At 43.5% G+C, this 20,732-nt stretch overlaps 2 protein-coding genes across 10 annotated transcripts in view; both read right to left on the bottom strand.

Annotated features, from left to right (window-relative positions):
- The window catches only part of LOC111953250 (dnaJ homolog subfamily C member 13), a 49,412-nt gene extending 39,492 nt beyond the window's left edge, over positions 1-9,920 (bottom strand). For 4 of the 9 annotated variants that reach the window (XM_023972396.2, XM_023972397.2, XM_023972399.2 and 1 more), the window contains exons 1-2: positions 6,263-6,730; positions 5,017-5,097 (exon numbers count right to left, since the gene is read on the bottom strand). In XM_023972396.2, the coding sequence (XP_023828164.1) occupies positions 5,017-5,097; positions 6,263-6,369 (188 nt within the window). In that variant the 5' untranslated portion in view covers positions 6,370-6,730. Of the gene's footprint in view, positions 1-5,016; positions 5,098-6,262; positions 6,733-9,359; positions 9,461-9,744 lie in introns of those variants that run through there. The other 5 variants (XM_023972395.2, XR_002875844.2, XM_023972402.2 and 2 more) reach the window with 5 other exon arrangements.
- A 3,135-nt stretch (positions 9,921-13,055) lies between these two features.
- Positions 13,056-14,913, bottom strand: LOC111953694 (cytochrome P450 2F3). The gene has a single exon (XM_023973123.2). The coding sequence runs from the start codon at positions 14,760-14,762 to the stop codon at positions 13,287-13,289; it is 1,476 nt and encodes a 491-aa protein (XP_023828891.1). The 5' UTR covers positions 14,763-14,913; the 3' UTR covers positions 13,056-13,286.
- Positions 14,914-20,732: the final 5,819 nt, after the last annotated feature.

The following is a 20,732-nucleotide window of genomic DNA, read 5'->3' as shown; positions in this document are numbered from 1 at the left end:
ATGAATTCCAAGGCCAAGATTTATTTCCATCAATAGATAACTACAGTAAAGTATGCAGTATGCCTATTAACCCGAGTGAGACTTTAGCCAGGAATCACTCTCACCTGACGGGACTGGCCGCCACAGAGAGTAAAGTACACGGTGTATATAAAAACACTAGTCTGCTGTTGTGCTGCACACAGCTTATAGAGTTACACTGAGGCCTAATGCAAAGCAAGGCAGTGATAAGCACTTTGGCACTGAGCTATTGACTCCAGCTGGAAAATCAATTGTCTACAGTCAGCCAGGCTTTGGTACATGACGTACACATACACGCACGCATACTGTTGTGTACAAACACACACTGAAAGAGCCTTTCCATTGACTGAATCCATGACTCTTCCCTCCTTTACAATTCCTCACTGTTGCCTGGGACAGAGGAAGGCAGGCAGGGGGTGGTTATGGTGGATTATGTTACCAGGATGTAATAGAGATGAAGGTTTTACCCTCCAATAAAGGGAGTTTATATGAGAGAAAGCACAAGATGCAGAAGAGTGCATAGTACAGCCCTCAACCTCACTGACAGAGCAGAAAAGCCTGTGAGAAATGAACTAGGCATAACTGAACTGTCCACTTCTTCAGTCATCTATGCCTGTTAAAGCCATCCCTCCTCCACTCTGTGCAAACTTTGGGGTTTTGCTTTCCTTTCCCGGCCTCAGATTTCAGAATAACGCATCACTTTAAGCAACTTCCTCTGTCTGCTGGAAACCTTGGTACAATCACTTCTCTTTCGCAGCTCACACAAACCCCACGTCTCGAATGGTAAAAACGATTCTAACTGAATCCAAATCATTAGGAATGTTGCTATGTGCAACACGCCAAACATTTAGCCAACATGCTAATGCTAGGAAAATCCAGTAGCCATTTAAACAGATATCTGCACAAACTGAATGAGACGTCCATGTGCATGGAAATCTGTCTTAGCATAAAAATGTTGAACAACTTGGTGTGTTTACCCTCTTAGTTTGGTTCATTTGGACTAGTGTGAACACTATTCGTAGCGCACTAAAAAAAAAGAATTAGCACCATGGCTCGCTCATAAAGAGTCGCACAGTATTATTGGTCATTGTTACGTTCCCCAGTGGCCAAATCTGCCTTTTTGTCGTCCTTCCTCACACCTACAGTTCATACCTATTTCACTTCACGGGGAGTTGAGTTGCAGCAGGGTGTTGCGTTCCCTCTTCACAGAGGCGTGCGTAACAGTCATTTTAGTGCGAACATTTGATGAAATGCAGCGTCATAACTTTAAAACTCTGAAACATTCTGTGAGTATAGCAGCGCATTTATGAGACCCGGGGCAGATTTTTATTTTCTTTATATTTATTTCACCAGGTAGGCTAGTTGAAAACAAGTTCTCATTTACAACTGCGACCTGGCCAAGATAAAGCAAAGCAGTTCGACACATACAACAGAGTTACACATGGAATAAACATAGTCAATAATACAGTAGGAAAAAAGGTCTATATACATTGTGTGCAAATGAGGTAAGATAAGGGAGGTAAGGCAAAAAATAGACCATGGTGGCAAAGTAATTACAATACAGCAATTAAACACTGGAATGGTAGATGTGCAGAAGATGAATGTGCAAGTAGAGATACTGGGGTGCAAAGGAGCAAAATAAATAAATACAATACGGGGATGAGGTAGTTGGATGGGCTATTTACAGATGGGCTATGTACAGGTGCTCTGCTCTGACATCTGGTGCTTAAAGCTAGTGAGGGAGATATGTGTCTCCAGCTTCAGAGATTTTTGCAGTTCGTTCCAGTCATTGGCAGCAGAGAACTGGAAGGAAAGGTGGCCAAAGGAGGGATTGGCTGGGGGTGACCAGTGAGATATACCTGCTGGAGCGCGTGCTACAGGTGGGAGCTGCTATGGTGACCAGTGAGCTGAGATATGGCGGGGCTTTACCTAGCAAAGACCTGTAGATGACCTGGAGCCAGTGGGTTTGGCGACGAGTATGAAGCGAGGGCCAGCCAACGAGAGCGTACAGGTCACAGTGGTGGGTAGTATATGGGGCTTTGGTGACAAAACAGATGGCACTGTGATAAATTGGATCCAATTTGTTGAGTAGAGTGTTGGAGGCTATTTTGTAAATGACATCGCCGAAGTCGAGGATCGGTAGAATAGTCAGTTTTACGAGGGTATGTTTGGCAGCATGAGTGAAGGATGCTTTGTTGTGAAATAGGAAGCCGAGTCTAGGTTTAATTTTGGATTGGAGATGTTTAATGTGAGTCTGGAAGGAGAGTTTACAGTCTAACCAGACACCTAGGTATTTGTAGTTGTCCACATATTCTAAGTCAGAACCGTCCAGAGTAGTGATGCTGGACGGGCGGGCAGGTGCGGGCAGCGATCGGTTGAAGAGCATGCATTTAGTTTGACTTGCATTTAAGAGCAGTTGGAGGCCACAGAAGGAGAGTTGTATGGCATTGAAGCTCGCCTGGAGATTAGCAGAGACTGGGGCTATATGCCACTTTGACAGAGCTTGAGACATTTTGAAAAGAATATTGGGCAAATGTTGCACATTCCAGGTGTGGAAAGCTCTTAGAGACTTACCCAGAAAGACTCAAAGCTGTAATCGCTGCAAAAGGTGCTTCAACAAAGTATGACTCAGGGGTGTGAATACTTATTTAAATTAGATATTGGGTCAAAACAATCCATTTAATTAATATTGAATTCAGGCTGTAACAACAAAAATAAATGAGGAATAGGTATAGGGGTATGAATATTCCTTTGGACAGAAGCCTCCATTCTACTTTATCATAAAGGATGAGATCTGTAGTCTGAGCCTTGATTGAGTCAGAAGATGACAAAAGAAGCAGTCAGTCAATCAGATTACTGAGTAATGGCGCGTTCACTCCTTCACTTGCGGTTAAGCTAAGCTAAGTGAAGCTAGGCTAAGTGACGCTAAACTAAGTGGTAGACTAGTGGTTGGACACCAGCTAGCTAACTACCACACTGCCATAGATCCTCATTAAGATCCCATTAGGTAAGTATGAGCCTAGAACAACTTCAACACTTATCTTGGCAAGCACTTGTCCTCATAACCTTGGCTTGAACTTTCAAGGTATGAACAATCCAATAAAGAAAAACCAGGACCTGAGGCCTTCAGAAATCGCCACTGGCCAAACACACTTCTTACACAAATCACATGGCTGCCATGTGATTTGGTAAAACCTGGTAAACTGGTTTTAGCAGCCGTGTGTTGTGTAAGTAGTGTGTGTAAACTGTAGCCTAAACGTAACCGATGTGGTCTGTGTGTGTGTAGAGTGAATCCTTTGCGCCCGGCTCAGAGCAGATTCGTCATGGCAGCAGGGGAGCGGAGATTCTTGACGGTCCACGATCCAGGCAGCGATGGCTCTGAGAGAGGTCCTTTGTGTGGCCACAACATTGAGCAGCCTGTTTGCCACGCCGGGGCCAAGTCTAATAGAGCCTTAAGATGCCAAGAGTCACAGGATTCAAAAGGACTAAGACTACAGAAGGGACACAGCCGTGGGAGAGGAAAATACTACTACACACACACACACACATCAGAAAAAGCCCTTTGAAGCCATGTAATCGGTGGTGAACCTTTTCTACTGAGGCTTGTAGCTAGCTTCTTCCTCAACCTGCTCTCTACTGTACTTCAGGACTGAGGAGGTTCTAATTAAAAGGACAAACGTGCTGCTCACGCTGGGACTTTCAGTAAAGAGTGCAGGCTAATCAAGGTTGGCCCCCTGGCAGATGTTCCGTGTTCACAGTAGAGAAGCCCGGCTTTGCATTCTGGTACCGTGGCTGCGTACCATAAAGTTCCATAAAGCCACAGCAAATAGGCCACTGTAGGCTATACAAACAAAACAAAATGTCTTGGGGTGAAGCTGAGAAAGCCGCAAAGGACCTTACTTCAGCCTTATGCGCCACAGGGAGCGAAGAGGAGCAACAACATTACGTAATACACAAAACCCTTCTCTCTTGACCTCCCAGTCAAAGCTCTGGCCTCACTCACTGACTGTCCAGTTCACAGTGTCCACACCCACACACACAGAGGATGTATAGAAGATGACATATTATGAAGCCCTCAACCCTGCCCGTGGCTAATCCACGCTCTAGCACTACTGCTAAAGTTACCACAGTCAATGGCTGCCTTAATGGGATAAAGCTATTTTAGGGAGCGGATATCGGTAATGTGGTCCTGTTGTTGTCTACTGCTCAATGTCTCACCTCTGTGGAGGTCTACCAGAGAAAAGGGATGGGACCAGTTTGTTCAGTTTGTTTGTACCCTGATGAAGACAGCTTGCCTGTCGAAACGTTGGTAAATTAAATATTTTTGCATCTGAGCTCCTAGAGTGTGCGGCTCTCCTTTATTTTTAAGTTACCAGTTTGTTTAGTAACATTTGCTCTTTCCATAGTATATAGACCTAGATCCCATTGATTCATGATCTCATGGTTGTTACCATTCAGCTGTACTTATGGACCTTAAGTCATAGATCACGAGTGCAGTCTAACCTGCGTTATCTAGGTATTGGGATTTCAGAGACATGTATTCGGGTTAGTGAGAATCTGACACTAGTGATTTGTGTACACCTTGTCACCCATTGAAGGAAACGCACACACAATGGAAGCACTGAGTCAGGGATTTCAGTGCTTTCCCTTTGTTCTGGTGTTGACATCAGTGTGTCTGTCCTGCTGCCTGATTGCTAGGCCTACAACTAGGATCCGTGTGGAACGGTAGAGAACGATAAAGAGTAGAAGGGAATGTACCGGACCTGACATAACCTAGTTGCCCGTGACCTGAACATCAAGAAAACTAAGCTATCTTTCACAAAGCAGAGATGCATATAGAAGTTATGGTACTTGACTAGTGAAGGAGTAATTACCCAACTCAGCCTAGCAAACCAGCCCCAAGGAGAGAGAAAGGATTTCATTAGTTGAACGAATGTTATCAGTATCAATGGGAGGTCTTTCAGGGAAAGGAACGTTAGAATATGAGGTGGCTCTTACTTTCCCCTCCAGGAGTGTTTGGTGGTGTAGAAACAGGCCAGGTCTCTGTTGTCTTTGATGACATTCATCTTCTGGCAAGACCTGCAACACAAGAGAACAAGGTCAGGGTAAGACAGACACAAAGAGATGATGAAATGGGCTTTTAACAGTCCCGCTTTAGTGTCTCTTCATTGAGTACATACAGGTCAGAGCAGTGGAATTGGACGCCAGGCAACTTTCATTTGAGCGAATGGCAGCAAGCATATAAATTAGGCCTACGGTTTGCTAATTCAATTATGCGTGAATAGCACAGATCAATGAGAGGGATGGATTCCCCTCATAGTGCTATCTTGAAGTAGTCACGTGAGTTGGGAGTGGAGTGGAGGCATTTGGATAAGCAGATGCTTAGTTCTATTGAGAAGTCACAGGCAGAACCCAGCCTGAGCTTAAAATACTTCCATTACTGCACATTATGTCACACACTGTCCAAAAAACCTGCCACACACACTTCACACTGGCGGGTCACATTCTACACCTCGAGTGAAAATCCTTGTTGACACTCCCTGTGCTGGCTGGGAGAGTCCTGTCTCGTCGCTGGCAAACTCTGTGGTGCTAAACACAGAATAAACAGTGTTGAAAAGCAAATTAGAGTGGAATCAACACAACAGATAGACGTGATACTCCGACTGACAGCAACTATTAGAATCGAATCAGAGTCACTGTAGATGTCCTCAACTTTCACATAGATGAATGGAAATTGTCTCTCCCCCTCTTCGTTGAAAGCCTGTGTGCAAATTTTCACAGACACTCAGTGTAGACTGGGGCATAGCCTACTTACAGGCATTGGGGAAATAGTGCCAACACAGCAAAATGGGACGGAAACTGCATGCAAGTGGTCAACAACATTGCAAAAATAAAACGTAGCCTTTGAGCCGGTCAGCATAGCATACCAAGAGAATGTATTGATCATGCCAAAACAATGACAATTTATATACACTAAACTGGACTCGTAGCAGAAGACTCCCTTAGAAAGAGAAACACTGGCCATGTGTCATACTGAGACGGCAAACAGAGGTTTCCATATTTTCAGTACTTGTGTTGAGAATACTAGACCTAGGCCTCTTTGGAATGTAACTACAGTCACACGAAATCACAGAAAAAGTCAGTGGATAAAAACTAGTAGTAACTAACAGACATACAAACAAACAGTACAGTGAGACAGTAGTAGTAGACTAGTAGTAAATCGTGCCCAGAGAGCAGTAGTAACCTCTCTCTGCTGGCCACTGCACTGTCAGTGTCACAGGGGGAACCTTTGTCAGCACTCTGCTCAGATCCTCCTGGAAATAACGGACTTTTCTTTTCCTTCCTCTCCATGTCGGCCTGCAGCAAGGGGCAACAAAATAAGTCCTTATGAAAGACCAGTGTGTCCCCAAGAGACGACGAGTCGAACCCTTCTTTAACGGAAAGATGAAATCACGGAGAACTGTATCATACAAACTTCCTAGGCAACGTATATGATGGGTGTTCTTCCCTCTTGACTCACCACTGACACAGCCTATAGCAAACCAGACAGGAGCTAGCTGACTAATCCTAAAGTTAGTCATAAATCTTCCTCTGAAAGAGAACCAGTGCTAGAGCCATCTAAACTAAAAGAAACCGTTCTGAATCAGAGCACATGATTTTTTATGCATCAAACCCTTCCACCTAATTAATTTAATCCAGCCCAGACGGATGGAATTTTATAATAGCGATGGGCATCGATGTGACCACGTGACCTGCACTCCTCTCAACTCAAAGGCCATGCAGTTTAATTCTGTTACCGTGATGAGGGGTATTAAGAGAACGCCCAGATTCCAGGATGTGGTCATGTGATGGCCCTACCCAGCTCTTCCTGTGGCTCAATTGCTGCAGAGTTATAAACCACCTCGGACCAGGAAGAACTATAGAGAAAAGTAGTTGGACTTTTGGTTCTGAAGAGAATTGTTCCTTAGCTTGCCAATGGATGGTATACACACACACACAAGACAGAGCTGCAAAAGGATTGTACGGACACCTCACAGTCGGGGGGGGGGGGGGTTTACACGACCTGTGAGGCCGCATATGGTTTCCAAGCAGTGAGTGAACAGTGCTGACTACGCAGAGCCTTTCTGAACATTGGGTGACTGTGTAACCTGCTCTCATGTGACTGCGCAATAACACTAAATCATTGAAGTTCTGCACAAGATTAAGATACCTGTGGCAGTTAACACAGAATTATGTAATAGTAATGGGAATAAAAAGAGTCAAATCTTACATCTTTGAATCGTATTTGTCTGAAAGGAACAGTTGTCACGCCAGGAGCCTGGTGTAACACAGATTTACATGCAAATATTCTGAAATCTGCATTTTTTTTTTTTATCTGCGCATTTTCACACCAGAGATGTGTTCACATCAAATGTAGTTGTTGCGGATAAAACGTTGTGTGTGATGATGTAGTGCATAGAAAAATTACTTGAGGTTAAAATCCCATGTATCAAATAAAATAAACGAGTTATGGGTTTCCATCTCTGATGGTTTTGTCAAGAACAAAATTGCGTTATATAGTGAATGTGCCCACTCTGGTCTTGGCACGTGTGCTCTAGCAAACAACTGGCAGATACAGTGCGGGTAGGCTACCTACATGATGAGATTATTATAGACAAAAGAGCGAGATCATTTGTATTTGTCAAACGGCAGCCAACCATCGATCATCATGTCACCAGAAAAGACCCATTACCGTGGACAGCACTTTCAACACCCTGTGAAGTTCATCATAATCTGTAGCCTAATAAACTGCATGCTTTCCCCAAGTCGTAGTGGGAGGACCACACAATATTTTTTTATTTATCCCCATTAGCTGTTGCAAAAGCAGCAGCTACTCTTCCTGGGGTCCACAATATTGGTGTTCACAATATTGGAGTCACGCAATATCATTTACTTCGATATGACGGTTATTATATCAATATTTGCTCATAAAAGTGTTTCCCCTGCCATTTATTGCATTATACATTTTACCAACACAAAAATATTCTTTGTCTAGCATATTTTGTTTTGTCGACATTTGGAAAGTTTACCAGAAAATGTGCTATTTCCATCAAGCTTGTACAAAAAGGTTGTATGGAAACCTGGCTAGTGACAGCTAATATAATAGCACTCTGCTACTGAGAAAGAAATGTCTAACTTCACACACTTGAGGTTTGATAATTCTGTGCCTCAACATTTCAACTAGTGTTCTTAAAATGTTATAAGTTGGTAATATTGCTGCAACTGATAACTTTAGGGAAAGGGGTCTTGTGATCTTTTTATCGTTACATAGCGTCCATGCAATCAATGACTAGGGCAATTCCCTGGTATCAGAATGATACAGATTTCTCACATTAAAATGTATGTATAAAAACAAAAAACATTGAAGGTTAAACAAAGCATACAACTCTATGCACAAGGACTACTTTTAACAATGTCCACTGAACATTTTAGAAAAACAGATTTAGAACAATGCAGATGCGAAGTTTGGTAACCGAATGACGGTTTGTGGAAATTGTTAAAAGTAGTCCTTGTGCATAGAGTTGTACGGTTTGTTTAACTTTGCAATGATTGGTTTTTGTTTGACATACATTTTAAAGTGAAGAATCTTAGTCTCAGCATCATTCTGTTAGCGTGGAATTGCCCCCCTAGGCCTTATGGATCTCAGCCTTTGTAGTGGACATTAGTCTTATTATGTGTCTGATTGAGCACTGATAGTGCTGGTAAAAATCAATAATAAGGCTACTTCCAAAACTTCAATCTCGGTTAATGGGTGGATGGAGTTGCCTAGATTACCTTCATTCGGTCTACAACAAATTTGATCGACAGATATTAGTCCCCACATTTGTTACCACCACTAACTTAGGAAGTAAAATCACCTACACATACTAATAACACAGCAGAATAATGAGCATTGTTCCTGGAATTGCTTTCCATAAATAAAGTTACATTATTTAATGTAACTGTAGGGGCACAAGAAATCCTATTGAATGCATGACAACCACAACACAGCGCAGTCAGCCTGAGGATGTAGATGCTGCTTTCAAATTCACAGTATGACTGCAAAATACATTTCTCGGTAAGCATTTCGTTGGTCGGTGTATACCATGTGTCCTGTACATACGACTAATAAAACTTGAAAATGTATTTCACAGTACATATCACACAGGGTCATGACCAAAACAATGTTCTTCGAAAACCACTCTATAGGTTGACAAGTAACTTCCGTTAGAAAAACTAACTAGGTATATGTTTTCGCAGACACAATGAAAGATAATGTATATATGGGTTTCTACAATTCTATAAAATAACTGCCGACTCACTTTGATCACACCCTGTTTGGCAGTCGCTGTGTATCTGGCTCTGCTTGGGTAGCAAGCTAGCGGCTAGTAGGGCCACATTCAAGTGCAGCTCGAGCGGGCCAAGTTGGGAGGAGTCTCTAGACCGAGTAAAGACGAGTCGAAATGGCCATTCCCGTGATGAACATTGTAAATATCATGACAATAAGCGAAACCTAGAAGTGTCACAGTGTTTTATTTTATTATCAACACACTTTAACTGGCTGTGTTTTTTCGCAAAAGGGGGAAGCTAGCAAGCTGCCTAGTTAGCTAGGTAAGCCTAGCTAGCTAGCTTAGCAAGGGCTCTGTCTATGGAGCTCAAAAATGAAGGAAAGGAGTTGTGCATTGTGGCAATCGCAGATGAAATTACCTGTATGTTCGCTACCAGATGCGATTATTTTCCGACCCTGAACCCCCACCCTCCAATGTGCGAGGCTGTTGTGTTTCTGTTTTCCCAATCCGATGCTGTAGCTGCTTAATTGCGCTATCTTCACTCGGGGCTCAGGACGCGGCCATATTCCTGATAGCCGAAAGTGCGGAAAGCGCACGCGCGAAATCTGTCGGTCATGAGTGTCTGATTGGTTTGTCAGGAAGTAGCGCGTTCTGTGCCTGATTTCTTTATTTGTATTTTTATTATTTACAACAAATCAATACAAAAAAATAAATGACGAACACAACTATATATAAAGAATATTACACAAGGACCTTATTTACAATGACGGCCTACTCCGGCCATACTCCTCCCCTAACCCGGATGACGCTGGGCCAATTGTGCGCCGCGCTATGGGACTCCCGATCACAGCCCGGGATCGAACCAGGATCTGTAGTGACGCCTCTAGCGATGCAGTGCCTTAGATCGCTGCGCGCACATTTATAATTCTAACAGCTTTTTTGTTGACAGATATTGTTGACAAATATAGTTCAATTTCTTTTTCCAATGTAATGAAATGTGGTGTTTTGTTTGTAAATGTACATTTGTGAATATGAAATTTGTCCAGAAGCGTTCTAAGCTTAAAAGTTCATGTCTATGCTTCTAAGAAGAAGTTGCCTATAAGCGCAGATCTATGATCAGTATCATATCAAAGAGACTCAGTCTTGGGTATTGAGAGCAACAAATGCATAGATGCCCTTAGATCAGCCAATAATCAGTGAACCCAGAGAATTAGCAGAGGAATATAAAATGGGATAAGAAAGATGCCTTCCAAAATAAACAGCTGCGTAAATGTTGCTCTCTACCACAGATTATTCATAATATTGACCAGATACTCAAGTAGCCGCTCTAAATGGAAGGCAGTCGGGACGAGGCAAGATCAGGTGGGATCATTCTAACCAATAAGAGGACAGATACGCGTGTGAACAACAGGCAGAACTCCGATATAGTGTTTTTTTCTTCTCAAAGTTGCCGGGATGTCACGTGTCCTACTTATTGCAGTACGGTCGTAACAACCTAAGCATTACGAAACGTCTATTCGATCAAATAACCCACACATTGCAAATAATCCAGAAAATGTTTTGCTAACCAAATTCGACATTCATTGACCTCCATACAAAACTCCCTGCTTGATGAGCAAAAACAAAACAAAAAAACGCCACCTGCTGGAGAAGCCCAGTTATTCCTCTCGCTTCGCCTCTTCCTCTGTCTCTTCCCACCAGAGGTTATCTACACATTAATTACAATTACATAATTATTATTAATAATAATTAGATCCTGTACATTTCGATACAGTCACTCCCTGTCATGGTTATCTCACAACTTATGAGGAGGATCAGTATACATTCAGGCAAAGATTGTTTTTGTTATTTCTGAAGGGGAACAAAACACAAAATAGGCAAATAAATAATACATGATTAGAGATAGAATGAAACTATATACTTTAGTGCAAATAAAGGCAGCTTTATAGTTGTTTTGTTTTTGTTCTCTTCTGAAAAAGAGTTGTGTAAACTTTGAACTGGTGCAAAATTATCGAAGTCTGGCCCACTACAGTGAACATTCATGGAACTGTAACATTCCGTTAATTAAGAGAGTAGTAGCGCCCACTATAGACAACATCCTGACCTTTCTGCAGAAAGCAGGGAACGGCAGGATCATGTCTATTTTCACCTGACATAACCTATAGGTTAGGGTTGATGGCTTCTACTTGCAAACAGTGGTGTAAAGTACTTAAGTAAAAATACTTTAAAGTACTACTTAATTCGTTTTTGGGGGGTATCTGCACTTTACTATTTACATTTTTTACAACTTTTGCTTTTACTTCACTACATTCCTAAAGAAAATTATGTACTTTTTACTCCACACATTTTCTCTGACACCCAAAAGTACTCTTACATTTTGACAGGAAAATGGTCCAATTCACGCACTTATCAAGAAAACATCCCTGGTCATCCATACTGCCTCTGATCTGGCGGACTCACTAAACACACATGGTTCGTTTGTAAATTATGTCTGAGTGTTGGAGTGTGCCCCTGGCTATCCGTAAACGAAGAAAAAAAATAGGAAAATGGTGCTTAATATAAGGAATTTGAAATTATTTATACTTTTACTTTTGATACTTAAGTATATTTGAGCAATTACATTTACTTTTAATACTTAAGTATATTTAAAACAAAATACTTTTAAACATTTACTCAAGTAGAATTTTACTGGGTGACTTTCACTTGTGTCATTTTCTATTAAGGTATTTTAACTTTTCCTCAAGTATGACAATTGGGTACTTTTCCACCACCGAATGCAAATGAGTAGGCTATTTAAGATCTAACTGTATCTATTATCTCAAAATGTCATACAAATATTTAATAAAGTAGTTGAACCTTCCACCACCTCCCTCTTCTATTTAGAAAACACTCTTATCCAGAGCAACTAGGGGTAAGTGCCTTGCTCAAGGGCACATCAATCGACTTTTCACCTAGTCACCTCAGGGATTTGAACCAGCAACCTTTCAGTTACTTGCCCCATGGTCTTAACCGCTAGGTTACCTAACACCCATTACAGTGCACTTTGGTAGAGACCACATTTGACTTAGATATGGCGCATCACAAGAACATTCTCAACAAATGTGCACTCCCCCTTTCCAGAGTAGATAAAATAAAACAAAAGAAGAAGCTAAGTTGAATGTAACAATAAAATTACATTTGTCTGGTTTTGACCTCAGCTTGTAGGTCACAGTCACCAATAGCCTTGTCTAACAAAATAGAAACTAACAAAGTTTCTAGAAATGTGGGATATTTCTGTCTCATGTGACTCAGACAGTGAACTGACTGCACCCAATCAGTGTACAGTTGATCTGTAGCTCTCTAGATGTTGTTCTCTAAACAATACAACACAATGTAGGAGTGTCTTGCCAGCCAGTTCCACAAACCGAGACTATTGATTTTAGTGACACCTGGGTCCCTGCCTGGCATAAAGTGTAAGAACTCACCGCGCTTGAATGTAGATGGGAAACATCTTGGCCTCTGTGACTGAGTGGCAGAGTGATGTTGAGAGTGGGACAGGGACACGGAGTGGTCACGTTATGGAGCATCTGATTCAAGGGCCTACCAACCATGTGCTGCCCATTAGCTAAATTGAATTATAGATAGACACAAGAGGAAAAGGGAGCATTTGGCTTCCCTACAATCCTGCAAAACAAACCATACATTGATATCTACAGGCTTCAGAGAAAGGAGGCAAAAAGGGAGGCCGAATGAACATTTAGTAACTTTTTATTTGGTTCACATTTCATTGCTTAGACACAAAGAAACTGATCAAGTGAAAGATACACTGCTACCTGGATCAGCCTCCAACTCATCAGATTACACTAGCCTGAATCCTCAGCATCCATTGCATTACTATCTGGTCAAAACACCTGTCCCTCATCTCTACACCTCCTCCTCCTGAGTTTTCCTCCTGTGGTGCAGCTGCAGTTCCCCTCTTGGTCAGCGGGGGGTAGATATGAGCTGGTAACGGCGCGGCATGTTACCGAAGCTGCTAGACTCTGGGCTGAGGTCGATGCTGTCAGGTCCTCCAGGGCAGGAGAAGGAGAAACGCTGCAGCAGAGACACCAGGAAAAGAAAGATCTCCATACGAGCCAGAGATTCCCCCACACAGGCACGCTTACCTGCAGAGAACGCCAAGAAAGCAGGGTTCTTCTGGAAGTTTCCGCTCATATCTAGGAAGTGATTGGGGTTGAAGGTTGTTGGCGTGGCCCAGTGGTCCTTGTCTCGCAGAACAGAGTGCAGCATGGGAAGGATCACGGTGCCCTGAGGGATAGTGTACCCTCTGAATGAGATATTCTTGGTAGCGTAGTGTGGGAGGTTGAGCGGGACGAGGTCCAGGAATCGATGCACCTCGTGGATGACAGCGTCTGTGAAGGGGAGAGACTTCCTGTCCTCCACTCGAGGGACGCGGTGTCGACCAATCACTGTGTCGATCTCCTGCTGCACGTGCTCCTGTATGTCAGGGTATTTGATGAGAAGCACGAGGGCATATCTGATAGTGGTGCTGGTGGTCTCTGTTCCTGCCAGGAAGAGGTTTAACACTGTGGACACCAGGTTCTCATAATGGAACTCAGAGGAGGACACATCCTTCTCCTGGTTGAGTCTGGTGAGGAAACAGTCTATGAAGTCTCTAGGGATGCCTGGGTCTATGGTCTCCTGGTGCTTGTGGATCTTCTTCATCACAAAGCTTCTCACCTCGTCCACCTGGCTGAACATGACATGCTGCCGACCAGGCAGGCGTTCCATCAGCCAGGGGAAGATGTTGTAGAGCTGTCCCCAGGCGGTGCTTCCAAAGCGCAGTAAGTTCGTGAGGATGTTGAGCAAGCGCAAGAATTTGTCGTCCTCGTAGCCGAAGCGCTGGCCGAACACCAGGGAGCAGATGACGTTGGACACGGTTCGACTCAGGAAGGGCTGGGGGTCAAAGGGCATGGCTTTAGTGCCGTCCAGACTGTCTATGAGGTATTGGCTCTCCTCCTGTATCCACTCCTCCATCCTCTTACGGCCCATCCCAAAGTCTCTTAGCGTGGTCAGAGTGAAACGACGCAGCTGGCGCCAACGCTCCCCGTTACTGATGACCAGGCCATATCCCTTGGTAGCTCGGACCAGGAAGGGGATGGGAGCTCGTCCTGTGAAGTCCTCAGCCTGGTCCACCAGAGCCTCCTTGACCGCCTCGTACCCCACCAGCACCACGGCCCGCTGGGGCCCCAGATACACTGTCATCACTGGCCCATAAACACCACTCCACTTGACAAAGCTCTTGTAGGGGGCCTGTTTGTCCATCTGAAGCAGGTTGCCTATCAGCGGCAGGCCGCGTGGTCCGGGAGGTAGACGGACGTGTCTCTTCCTCCTCATCATGAACAACCACAGTAGAACCAACAGCAGGCCTCCCAACATCACTGTACTACATATCTCCATTACTCCGGCCTGCAAAACAAACAACGTCTCTTGTTCTTATTGTTCTTTTTCTTTCTTCTTCTTTTTTTAACCCACCTCTCTTTAGTGTTTACCTTCTCTCTGTGCAACAGTGGCTGTCTATCTATGTTGCCTGCCTGACTGTTTTTGTGTGTGTGTCTCTCTCTGTGTGTGTGTGTGTGTGTGTGTGTTGTGTGGGGTGTGTGTGTTGTGTGTGTGTGTGTGTGTGTGTGTGTGTGTGTGTGTGTGTGTGTGTGTGTGTGTGTGTGTGCAAATGTTTGCTGGAGATAAGGGGTTGTGTTGATAATTCTCTGGGACAGAGTTGAACAACAGATCAGTGATTGGCTGCTGACATTACGTTAATGCACCTTGCACCCATATAAACAAAGCAAATTAAAACCCAAAGAGTGGAAAGGACTGATATCTTATACTATGTCCGTCGAGGTTTAAAACAAAATTATACAAAAATTACAAAATACAAACAAGACAATGACAAGACAACCATAAAAACTGAGGAAGATGTACACGACAATGCTCAAAAAGACAAGCGCAAACACAAACAATAGGCCTACTATATAATTACTATATAAGCAATGCCATGTGATCTATCAATTATAAATAAAGCAGACATGGAACCTTTTGCCTTTATAGTAACGTGCATTAATTCTAATTCATATTATTCATAACAATTTTGTGGACTTTCTCAATAATAGGCTTACTGAGCTTCCAGAACACTCCCTATTGCTCAGAATCTCTTTCTGGTTTGTAGTCAACTTTCGAAGATAAATTGGTGCCTAACAAATTGTAAACAGGTTGTGCTTTAGAGATAATATTTTATCTTGCAGAAATATTGTGTTATAAACTGAGGGAATATGGACTTTGAGGTCACCCAAGATCATTTGTGGGTTAATATGTAGTTTGATGGAATAATGGGAAAGCCACTCTTGAACCTTTAAGAAAAATAGACCCACTGTCAGACAGTACCAAAAAATATGCATTAGGCCTATGTCCTCTTCTTCATTACAGAACCTGCATTTTGACTTTGTTGACAGAATTTTGTGGGAACTCTTGTGGGAACTCACATACTGTATGTGGGAACTCTTGAAGGAGTTCCCACATATGCTGAGCACTTGTTGGCTGCTTTTCCTTCACTCTGCGGTCCGACTCATCCCAAACCATCTCAATTGGGTTGAGGTCTGGTGATTGTGTCATCTGATGCAGAACTCCATCACGCTCCTTCTTGGTCAAATAGCCCTTACACAGCCTGGAGGTGTGTTGGGTCATTGTCCTGTGAAAAACTAATTATAGTACCACTAAGCGCAAACCAGATGGTATGGCGTATCGCTGCAGAATGCTGTGGTAGCCATGCTGGTTAAGTGTGCCTTGAATTCTAAATAAATCACTGACAGGGTCACCAGCAAAGCACCCCCACACCATCACACCTCCTCCTCCATGCTTCACGGTGGGAACCACACATGCGGAGATCATCCATTCACCTACTCTGCGTCTCACAAAGACACGGCGGTTGGAACCAACAATTGCACATTTGGACTCATCAGACCAAAGGACAGATTTTCACCAGTATAATGTCCATTGCTCGTGTTTCTTGGCACAAGCAAGTCTCTTCTTCTTATTAGTGTCCTTTAGTAATGGTTTCTTTGCAGCAATTCGACCATGAAGGCCTGATTCACGCAGTCTCCTCTAAACAGTTGATGTTGAGATACTGTATGTCTGTTACTTGAACTCTGTGAAGCATTTATTTGGGCTGCAATTTCTGAGGCTGGTAACTAATGAACTTATCCTCTGCAGCAGAGGTAAGTCTGGGTCTTCCTTTCCTGTGGCGGTCCTCATGAGAGTCTGTTTCATCATAGCGATTTATGGTTTTTACGACTGCACTTGAAGAAACATTCAAAGTTCTTAACATTTTCCGCATTGACAGACCTTCATGTCTTAAAGTAATGGACTGTTGTTTCTCTTTGCTTATTTGAGCTGTTCTTGCCTCATGAAGCTGGTTGAGAGAATGCCAAGAGTGTGCAAAGCTGTCAAGGCAAAGGGTGGCTACTTTGAAGAATCCCAAATATATTTTGATTTATAAAAAATAAAAAAAGGTTACTACATGATTCCATATGTGTTATTTCATAGTTGTGATGTCTTCACTATTATTCTATAACGGAGAAAATAGTAAAAATTAAGAAAAACCCTTGAATGAGTAATGTTCAAACTTTTGACTGGTACTGTATATATATTATGTAAGCTGCACTGCAATTCAGTGTTACTGTAAACTGCCAAAGTGCTCCGTTTTGGCACATGTATTTGTGTAAATAAAACCTAGCTATCTAATATGCAAAGATCTGAATGTAAGGTGATTTCCCATTCCTTAAGGGCCACAATAATAGCGATGATGACCCTGTGGGTGTAAACTCTGTAGAATGGCCCATTTTAGTGATGAGGCACTGAATAAGGTATTGGTGTTGTACAGCAGAGTGTGGGAGGAGGGGAAACTACCAGGCAGCTGGCGGTAGTGGTACCAATCTGGAAGCCAGGGAAGGACCGTACGAGGCCAACAAGCTATCAGCCAATAGCTTTAACATGACATGTATGTAAGATTATTGAACATATGATTACGGAGAGGCTAACTTACTTCCTGGAGCGCAGGGGGCTAGTATCGCCACATCAGAGTGGGTTCAGAAAGGGGAGGGGAACTATTGACCCAGTGCTTTGCTTAGAAGCAGAGGTCAGGAAGGCTCAGGTGAACAAGGAGACTGTTGTAGCTGTCTTTTTTGATGTGGAGAAGCCATATGATATGATTTGGAAGGAGGGGTTGCTAATCAAGTTTGATATTATGGGGGTAGGAGGAAGAACGTACAACTGGATAATGGACTTCCTGTTTGGAAGGTCTATCCAGGTGAGGGTGGGGAAGTCTCTATCAGGCAGCTAGCTACCTGGTGGATAACGGTACACCGCAGGGGAGCGTGATTAGTCCTCTGTTGTTCTCCATCATGATCAATGATGTTTACTCTCAGGTATGGCCGGATATTGGGAGGTCGTTATTTGCAGATGATGGGGCCTTATGGAATAGGGAAAGAAATGTGCCCTACATAGTCAGGAAGATAAAGGAAGCAATTGATGAGGTAGAGCGGTGGGCATTAATGTGGGGATTCAGGTTTTCTGTAGAGAAAACTCAGACAGTGTTCTTAACTAGGAGGAAGGTGGGAGATGAGGTACACTTGAGGTCATATGGTAGAAACTTGGATAAGGTGGGGGCCTTCAGGTTCCTTGGGGGGTACTTTGACACGAGGCTGACCTGGGCAGAACACATTGAGAGAGTGGTGGGAAAGGGTAAGAAGGTGCTAAATGTGATGCGCTGTCTGACAGGGAAGAGTGGGGGGCTGGGCGTACCTCACTGAGGACCATGTATGTTTTAGTTAATTTTTTTAGGGGTTGGATCAGCTTTAATATTGCAAATAGATTGTGGCTTCTATCAATGTAATTGTCTGCGTGATTTCCAATCCCCCATATATGTATTTTTGAAATATATACAGTATATTAGGACCAGGTGTAACAGCCATCATTGCATGAAGAAGTGAACCAAAGCGCAGCGTGGTAAGTGTTCATGATTTATTCATAAAACTTAACACTGAATAACAAAAACAACAAACAAAACCAAAACAGTTCTGTCTGGTGCAGACACAAAACAGAAAACAACTACCCACAAAACACAGGTGGGAAAAGGCTACCTAAGTATGGTTCTCAATCAGAGACAACGATAGACAGCTGCCTCTGATTGAGAACCACACCCGGCCAAACACACAGAAATAGAAAACATAGAACACAAAACATAGAATGCCCACCCCAACTCACGCCCTGACCAAAACAAAATAGAGACATTAAAAGGATCTCTAAGGTCAGGGCATGACACCAGGTATGTTGCATTGATCTGATCTGTAACAGACTATGGCAGTATAGCGTATGGTTCAGCAGCCCAAACCTCATCAATATGTAGTGGGGCGTTTCGGACCACCCCAGTGTCTGCACTACAGGTGGAGATGGGTATATGCCATTTTAGATTTGGAGACGACAGCTGGAGATGAATTGATTGGGTCATCCTACAGGGACATGGGGTGTCTCATCCTGCGAAAGGGATTTTAAAGACATGAGCATAGGGAGGGTGTTGATCCATCTGATCGGTTTAAGAGACATCTGGACACTGTGCATCAGGATTTTGTGGCCATTTACACAGATGGTTCAAAAGATCCAAGGACAGGACGTACTGGGTCAGCATTTGTAGTGCAGGAATGTGGGGTGGCAGTCAGGAAACGTGTTACAGATCATCTGGTTGTATTTATGGCGGAGCTGAGAGCTATACGGTTGGCCTTGCAGTGGGTGGAGGAAGTCAAGCCAGACAGAGTAGTTACACTATATATATATATATGCAAAAGTATGTGGACACCCCTTCAAATGAGTGGATTCGGCTATTTCAGTCACACCTGTTGCTGGCACATAGTCATGCAATCTCCATAGACAAACATTTGCAGTAGAATGGTCTTACTCAGTTACTTTCAACGTGGCACCACCTTTCCAACAAGTCAGTTTGTCAAATTTCTGCCCTGCCCCGGTCAACTGTAAGTGCTGTTATTGTGAAGTGGAAACATCTAGGAGCAACATCGGCTCAGCCGCAAAGTGGTAGGCCACACAATTTCACAGAACAGGGTTGCAGGGTGCTGAAGCTTGTAGTGCGTACAAATCGTCTGCCCTCAGTTGCAATACTCATTACTCGTGTTCCAACCTGCCTCTGGAAGCAACGTCAGCACAAGAACTGTTTGTCGGGAGCTTCATGAAATGGGTTTCCATGGCCGAGCAGCCACATACAAGCCTAAGATCACCAATGCGTAATGCCAAGCGACAGCTGGAGTGGTGTAAAGCCCGCTGCTATTGGACTCTTGAGCAGTGGAAACGGGTTCTCTGGAGTGATGAATCAAGGTTCACCATCTGGGAGTCCGATGGACGAATCTGGGTTTGGTGGATGCCAGGAAAACGCTCCCTGCCCCAATGCATAGTACCAACTGTAAAGTTTGGTGGAGGAAAAATAATGGTCTGGGGCTGTTTTTCATGGTTCGGTCTAGGCTCCTTAGTTCCAGTGAAGGGAAATCTTAATGCTACAGCATACAATGACATTCTAGATTATTCTGTGCTTCCAACATTGTGGCAACAGTTTGGGGAAGGCCATTCCCTGTTTCAGCATGAAAATGCCCCTGTGCACAAAGGGAGGTCCATACAGAAGTGGTTTGTCGAGATCAGTGTGGAAGAACTTGACTGGCCACAGAGCCTTGACCTCAACCCCATCGAACATATTTGGAATTGGAACACCGACTGCGAGCCAGGCCTAATCGCCCAACATCAGTGCCCAACCTCACTAATGCTCCCTACAGAAATGTTCCAGCATCTAGTAGAAAGCCTTCCCAGGAAAGTGGAGGCTGTAATAGTAGCAAAGGGAGGACCGACTCCATATTCATGCCCATGATTTTGGAATGAGATGTTTGACGAGCAGGTGTCCACATTATTTTGGTCAAGTGTTTGCAGTCCTTTAGCTCACGTAGCAGACAAGACCTGCTTTATGACATACTACAAACCCATGGCAGGGTTAGACAGATGGGTATAAAGACAAGATTTTCTTGTGTCCTAGCCCATGTGGGGGTGGAGGGGAACGAGGCATTTGATGTACTGGCTAAACAAGTACTTAGTAGTGGGGATGTTGATGTTGTAGTTTCAATGAGCAAGGCTGAGGCAAAATGCCTGATATGGACAGTGATGGTGCAGCGATGGCAGAAGCAGTGGAATAGAGATACTAAGGGCAGGTATTTATTTCAAGTATTGAGGAAAGTTGGGGAGGGGAGGACGGCAGGAAGAGAGGCTATTTTTACAAGATTAAGGGTGGGACACAGCCGGTTGAATAATATGACTTTAAATGTGATA

Source organism: Salvelinus sp. IW2-2015, linkage group LG27 (assembly GCF_002910315.2).
Source record: "Salvelinus sp. IW2-2015 linkage group LG27, ASM291031v2, whole genome shotgun sequence".
In the NCBI taxonomy this organism is placed as follows: domain Eukaryota; kingdom Metazoa; phylum Chordata; class Actinopteri; order Salmoniformes; family Salmonidae; genus Salvelinus; species Salvelinus sp. IW2-2015.
Note: the sequence above shows the minus strand (reverse complement) of the source record. Positions and strands in the feature narration are given on the sequence as shown.